The following is a 7,444-nucleotide window of genomic DNA, read 5'->3' as shown; positions in this document are numbered from 1 at the left end:
CCATAGTATTTTCATATCTATTGCTTATGTATAAATTGAGGGGCTGGGGAACTGGGGGAAAATGAAAAAGAATTTGCTGTCAGGGAACTCTCTTTAAAGTGCTAACGAGCGGGCATATCACTTTAAACACGGTACTACCACACTCAATGGTATTTTCAATTGCTTCAATGCATATGGGTGTTGGACAATCAACAACAGTTTTGAATCATGGTGTTAATGAAGAATTTTGAATATACAATGGACCTCAAAAGAACAAACAAATCCTTCTTCAGAGGACAAAGTGTTCCCTGGAAATAGGGATGGTAAGAATTTGCCTCAAACTTTGGGCATCTTACCAGGAAAGGCTAGTCTTTGGGAAAAGGCATCCTGTTTGGAAAACTAAAGGGTCAACACAAAGAGAAGACCCTCCAGGAGTGAGGATGATACAGTGACTGTGACCACAGGCTGGCGTGTGGCAGAGAAAGTGTGGGGTCTGGCAGGGCTTTGATCTTTTGTGCAGGGGACCCTCTAAGCCACAGTCAACGCAACGGCACCAGACAAGACCGAAACTTCTTTTTGTTCCAATTTCCCTTTGATTCTAATTGTATCTTCATATAAGAGAAAAAGACAGCTGTTCAATTTCTTCACACTCTAGAAATCTAAATCATTTCCCTAACGTAATTATATTCAAGACAATGCTTGCTTTAAAACTTCACCAGTTAATTAGGAAAACTTGTCTCTAAAGCCAATGTTTTTGCTAACTTGTAAAGGCCATACAAAGCTACATACAATAAATAAAATGTGTATCTTACTTCCTCCAATTCCTGGCCATACTGTCTGAAGACTGTAAGTAGAAATCCATCATAGAAAAGTATTTTTCTTTTTTTATGCTTTTTAATTCCTTCATTGTTGCATTTTCTTCCCTTCCCAAAGCAAAATATTTTTAAAGATCTTGATTTTCTTTCTTCTAAAAACATTTTACAAAGTTCCATAGCATTAAATACTTCTTATATTCCAGTTATACTATATTTCCTTTTATATCTAGCACATCTAGAAAAGAAGGACTAACATGTACTTTCCCTAAATAATGAAACTGGTTTCAAATTTTATTTTTAATATTTAAGGAAGAATGTTTGCTAGCAAGCCATCCATACCATTAAATTACTGTGAAAAAACATTGGGATGAGAAGTAACTTGGTCTGAAGACATAATTATATTGACTTCAAACAACTATTTAAAAAAAATATTTTTAAAAAATCACAACACCCTGGAGAAAACAGCGTCTAAATTAAGCAAGTTCAAAAGAAACTTTGACTTCAGTTTTCATTCTGTCGCTGTGCTATGTTGCAACTTGATCATAAATGCTGGGAGGTTTCAATGCTCGTAATTTTTACGGGGGGCGGGGGGGAAAGAAGGCACTGTTACATTTAGAAGTTCTCGTGTTTATCACCATCTGACGCTGTCATAGAAGCAATTGCTACTTACACTCTTTGAAAAAGTGAGAATTTGCAATTCCTCTAACTGATGACAATGTAATTATTCTTTCTACTGTCAAAATAGAGGTGATTCCCCTTCCTCATACACATGATTACACATGCAAATCCAAGCTTATCTGCAATATTGTACGCACACTGAACGCCTGAATCTGAATGCACAAGATCACATGAACAATGAGGCTTACTGATGGTGGAAGCCAAAGCAGAGGCCATCCACCCGAAATGTATTTTTATCATATACTCCCTTCTCTTGTGGCAGCATCCACACGGCTTTCAACACGATGTCATATCATCTACAACATACCGCAACAACCATCACAAAAATAACTACGGGGGAAAAGCCACAGTGAATGTGAATGCCTCGTATGGAGGCTTAATGGCTTCATTAACTATTCATTAGCACGTGCAATGTGTTCAGCCTTTCTGAAACCCAAGCTTCATTGCAGGCCATTCCCTCCGTGCGACACGCCGCGGGCAGGAGAGGTACCCTACCTGGTCATCCAGGTGCTGCATGGAGGCCTGGAGGTGCACGATCTGGCTGAAGAGCGGGCTCTGGAGGACTGACTTCAGGAGGTTCAGCTTGTCTTCATTGGCCACGTCGCCTCGTTCTCGCAGCTTGGCCTGTAAGCGCTCAGCTGCCTGCAGCGCTCGGCTTTTGTCTGGACCAAGAAAGGCACTGAGTCAGTAACAGGACGCAAACGACACGTGTCAAACCTATAAGGGCATCATGTGTGTGTGTGTGTGTGTGTGTGTGTGTGTGTGTGTGCGCGCGCGCGTGCACGCAACAACTCCGAGTCATTCCTGCCATATAGAGGACACAAAATTTACACGTGGACAAAAACGGAGTGGTGTCCACCATGGGGGTACAGTCCATAAGGAGTCGTGTTGTTGACCCCAAGGTGACACCTTTCCAGCAGTTCAAGTTCACAGCCGCTCAGGACAGAAAAGTGGACAATCTTCTCCTGCGCAAGTGCCAACCTCAGAACACTGAGCTTCAAGTGTGACTCATTTACAACTTGACACAATGAGCTGCAAGTCACCATAGATGGCACAAGTGATTCAACATCTGCTTAAGTTATTACATTAATGAAACAATTGTTAGTGCAAGCCCACTCAGTGGTAACTCTCCAAATGAGAAGCTGACACTCCGCTTCCAAAAGGTGAAAGCCTTGAACACCACATGGAACAGTCACCATGTGTTGGAACACATGAGACACTAAAAGTGTATTCCGCACGCCATGAAATCTCTTGGAAGAAATTTTGACTGAAAGCAGTTGACTTGGTACTTGAATATGGCACACACAAGTTGTGTGTACAGTACAGACAGTTAATCAGTTACCCTGAATGGGTTAATTCTGATGACACATATTTGAATTCCAGAGTCAACTACTTCACATTATAGAAAAACTCTCTAAAGACAAATGTTCCACAATTGCACATAACATTTTCTTTTCTTAAAAAGTTATTCAAATTTAGAACCATCACTACTCACCAACAAATAGATGTTATCATTGATAAAATCTCAAATAGGACCATTTCATATAGTAAGGGGCAAAATACTTCGTGATTTGGAATTTACTTGGAAAACAGCACACTGATAATGGATACTGTTGCCCATACCATTGCTGTGTACCGTAGAACAGGAACGAACCCCTAGCTGACCCTCCAGCTGGTTGTCGGAGGCAGTTAATCACACAGGAGGAGACTGCCCATCCTTCTCCTGCAGAGCAGCTGGTGGCCTTGAACTGTGTGCTTTTGGTATTACATCACAGCTTCTTGCACTAGGCCACCAGAGCTCCCTAGTACTAGATTATGGATACTGTAGAACTTTTTGAAATAAAGTAGCATATTTACCATATGCATCAAACAAATACAATTCAAATATTTATTAATCGCCTTACATATCAGGCACAGAGTTGCACAGGAAATGTCTGGAATGTGTGTCCCTAATCATCCTAGTCTCTTGCACAAGTACTTTCACTCCATCACAAACAATAGTTAAAAACACACACATACACACGTGTGAGACAAAACTCCCTCCCTTTATTTTTAAAGGGGCCTGTGTTCATATATGTATCCTAATAGGTTGATAATAAGTGAATCTATTAAAATATATTTGCTGGTTTTGTCACAGTAATTAAAACTGTGGGGATTTTCCCCAAAGACAGTTTCTTTCTGCAGAATCTGGCCCGACACAGAAATTAAGACATGTATTGAGGTTAGTAATGAGTTAAGACATAGACAACTTAAGAGAAACAATACGTATCAATATGTACAATTTTAAAGGGATATTATTATAAGGTATGAATAGAAGATTTCAAAAGGCAGCACGGGACGACAAAGTAAAATATTACAATGAAATGTGCCAGGAGTTGGAGTCAGAAAATCAAAAGGGCCGACTCACTCAGCATTTCTTAAGCTCAAAAAACTGAAGAACAAATTCAAACCTCGAGTTGCTATAATGAAGGATGCTTTAGGAAGAATATTAAATGATCCAGGAAGTATTAAAAAAAGATATACTGAGTCACTGTATCGAAAGGAATTGGCAGACACAGAAGAATTTCATGAAACAACATATGAGCAAGAGCCTATGGTGATGAAGGAAGAAGTTCAAGCTGCTTTGAAGGAAATAGCAAAACATAAGGCCCCAGGTATAGACGGTATACCAATTGATATATTTCAGCTAACAGATACTGCCCGGGACGTGCTCACCAAGATGTGCCAAGAAATCTGGAGAACAACCACTTGGCCAACTGATTGGAAGAGATCGATATTTGTTCCTATCCCAAAGAAGGGTGACCCAACAGTGTGAAAACTATAGAACAATCTCATTAATTTAACATGCAAGCAAGATTCTACTGAAGATTATCCAAAAACGACTGGAACAACACATCAGCAGAGAACTGCCAGAAGTCCAAGCTGGATTTAGAAGGGGCCATGGTACTAGGGATATTGTAGCTGATGTTAGATGGATCTTAGCTGAAAGCAGAGAATATCAGAGGAATGTCTATCTCTGTTTCATTGACTATGCAAAGGCGTTTGACTGCATGGATCATAACAAACTATGGCTGACTCTGAGAAGAATGGGAATCCCAGAACACTTGATCATGCTAATGAGAAACCTATACTTGGACCAAGAGGCAGTCGTCAGAACAGAGCAAGGGAACACTGCATGGTTCAAAATTGGGAAGGCCGTGCGCCAGGGATGTGTCCTGTCTCCATGCCTTTTCAACCTGTATGCAGAACAGATCATCCAGGAGGCTGGGCTCTATGAGGAGGAATATGGGGTCAAGATTGGTGGAAGATCGATCAACAATCTGCGATATGCAGATGACACAACCCTGCTTGCGGAAAGTGAGGAGGATCTGAAGCACTTGCTGCAGAGTGTCAAGGACTGCAGCCTCCAATATGGATTGAGGCTCAATGTCAAGAAGACAAAGATTCTCACCACTGGACCAACTGGCAGCATCAGGATGGATGATGAAGAGACTGAGATTGTTCACAGCTTTAGTTTGCTTGGCTCCACAGTCACTCTCAGCACCAGTAGCCAGGAAATTAAAAGATGTATTGTGATGGGAAAATCTGCTCTTAGGGACCTCTCCAAAGTACTGAAGAGCAAAGGTGTCTCTCTGGAGACTAAGGTGAGTCTGATAGAGGCCATGGTCTTTGCAATCACTTGTTATGCATCAGAGAGTTGGACAATGACTAGGAAGGATAGAAGGAGAACTGATGCCTTTCAGCTGTGGTGCTGGAGAAGAGTATTGAGGGTACAATGGACTGCTGGGAAAACAAACAGATTCATCCTGGAAAGGGTCAAACTGGGCTGCTCCTTGGAGGCAAGTATTCTGAGGCTCCGTCTAACATACTTTGGACATGTCATAAGGAGGGACTGAACCTTGGAGAGGTACATCATGCTTGGTAGGGTGGAGGGACAGTGCAGGAGAAGAAGGCCCTCTATGAGGTGAATTGATTCATTGATGGGGCAATAGGGATGGGTGTATCAGAGATGGTGTGATTGGCACAGGACAGAGCGGAGATTAGGGCTGTTGTACATAGGGTCGCTATGAGTCACAAGCAACTCGACAGCACATAAAAACAACATCTGTCGTGGGTCATATCTCCCATGGCATTTCAGAATTTAAATCTAATATATATTAATCCTCATATCAATTTTCCGGAGGTGTCCAACTCAGTAACAGAAATAAAGGTTATGCATAGTTGTGAATCTGCCCTGTTTTCTACTTTAAGTAAATTTCCTACAAGGATAAGCATTTTTCACACCATGTGATATTGGTATAAAAAGGGGGGAGTGTATGCAAGCATTATTATTACCATCAAAGTTTCAGGAGCAAAGTCATTGTCATGTTTCCTCTGGCCACAAAACCATCTGCTTCTCCCTTATGGCCACTTACCCTCTCCCTCCCTACCAATTACTGCTCTAGGTTGTCATGGTACCAGCCATGACCGTCAAGGGGCCAGAATGAAATCTAGACAAGTTCCAGTAGACAACACACCAAGGGAGTTAATTGACACAGGTGAGCAACTGGGACATCACAGGATCGCTGGTGTGTACATACCTGGCATACCTGTAATGAACTTCTCTAAAATTTGGTTTCTCTTGTACTAGAGCAGTATGGAAAAAAGATTAACAAATGAGTTCGGAAATTTTTTGGAAATTCCCAAACGCAACTCAAATCATCTCACGTAGGAAAGAAACTGCTTTAAGTCTTAATGAAGTTGTCCACCTGGAGAGGGCCAGATAACTCTGACTCCCTTCATCACTCATTAAAATCAAGAGCTCAAGTTGTATTTCACTTGTCACAAAGAAGTAAGATATAAACAGTAACCTTCTTCTACTGTTTAAAATACTGTGGAACTTTCTGGTGCAACATGTAAATAGACATTAACCAGAAAGGCATATACATCAAACTTGACTAAAATACTCAACTCGTAGGCTATCTCATATCCTTTTAACTTTTGCTTCAACATGATAAGTTTTATAACACTTCACATGAAATTAAAAATACAATACCCTAAAGTATTGCTAGTAGATAAATTTTTCCTCAATGAAGTTAGTGTGCAGAGAGAATCACAATATGTACAACATACCATATTTTAAAAGTTCCTAAGGAAAGGGTTTCCATTTTCTCAAAAGTATGTAGGGAGGAATAGCTCCTTCTTACCTATGGTTTCCAACATTTTTTTTCAAAGTCCAGTGATCTTCTTTATGAGGATTAAAAACAGCAACAAAAATAGATAACTGGGAAGAAAAGAAAAGAAATGGTCACGTTTTATAGAACTTAAAAATCATGTCCTAAATCTAAATATTTTAAAATTCATTCACTATTAATGCAATCCTCTGACCATTAAAATATTGTTGATTTAACATAAGATGTTCTCTTATAGGTAAAAATTCTTAACTCAAAATTATCTGATAGTTGCAAATAACACTTGTATGTTAAGAGATATTTAGTCTGCCTTGAATAAGATATTAAAAGTTACCAAAAAATTTCCTGCCGAGCTTCTAAGCATAAACAATTACTATCTTGAATTCATTTTTACGCTCTTAACCATAACAATCTTATTTCAACATAAGAAATTCTATGAGTGAAAAGACTAAAAATGTGCAAAGCCGACGACACGATTCTCCTCTCAGTGCCCCAAAGGCTCGAGGATATTCACCCTCACACAGTGCATGAACCAGAGGACAGTGTGTCAAATCATGAAAGAAAAGCCGTGTAAAAATACAACGCTGAAAAAAAAAATACAACGCTGGAGACGGGAGAACGCCGCCACCAGAAGGGCGTCCACCGCGAGAGGGGCCCGGAAGAGACCCGGGAAGAGCAACAGCCAGCCACCTACCGCGGAACTCCAGAGAAGCGAAGACTGTGAGACGCCAGAGGAACGAAGACTACCCGACACTGTGTGACCCCCCTGCAACCCACACCTGTGTGACCCTTAACACACAG

General features: G+C 40.7%; 1 protein-coding gene across 1 annotated transcript in view; it reads right to left on the bottom strand.

The window, feature by feature from the left end:
• The window catches only part of MPDZ (multiple PDZ domain protein), a 153,417-nt gene extending 146,743 nt beyond the window's left edge, over positions 1-6,674 (bottom strand). Inside the window, 2 exon segments of the mRNA XM_006881297.1 lie at positions 1,968-2,134; positions 6,659-6,674. Coding sequence (XP_006881359.1) covers positions 1,968-2,134; positions 6,659-6,674 — 183 coding nt within the window.
• Positions 6,675-7,444: the final 770 nt, after the last annotated feature.

Source organism: Elephantulus edwardii, unplaced genomic scaffold (genome assembly GCF_000299155.1).
Source record: "Elephantulus edwardii isolate Elephantulus edwardi_28Jun2011 unplaced genomic scaffold, EleEdw1.0 scaffold00014, whole genome shotgun sequence".
Taxonomy (NCBI): Eukaryota; Metazoa; Chordata; class Mammalia; order Macroscelidea; family Macroscelididae; genus Elephantulus; species Elephantulus edwardii.
This window is presented reverse-complemented; position numbering and strand designations above follow the sequence as displayed.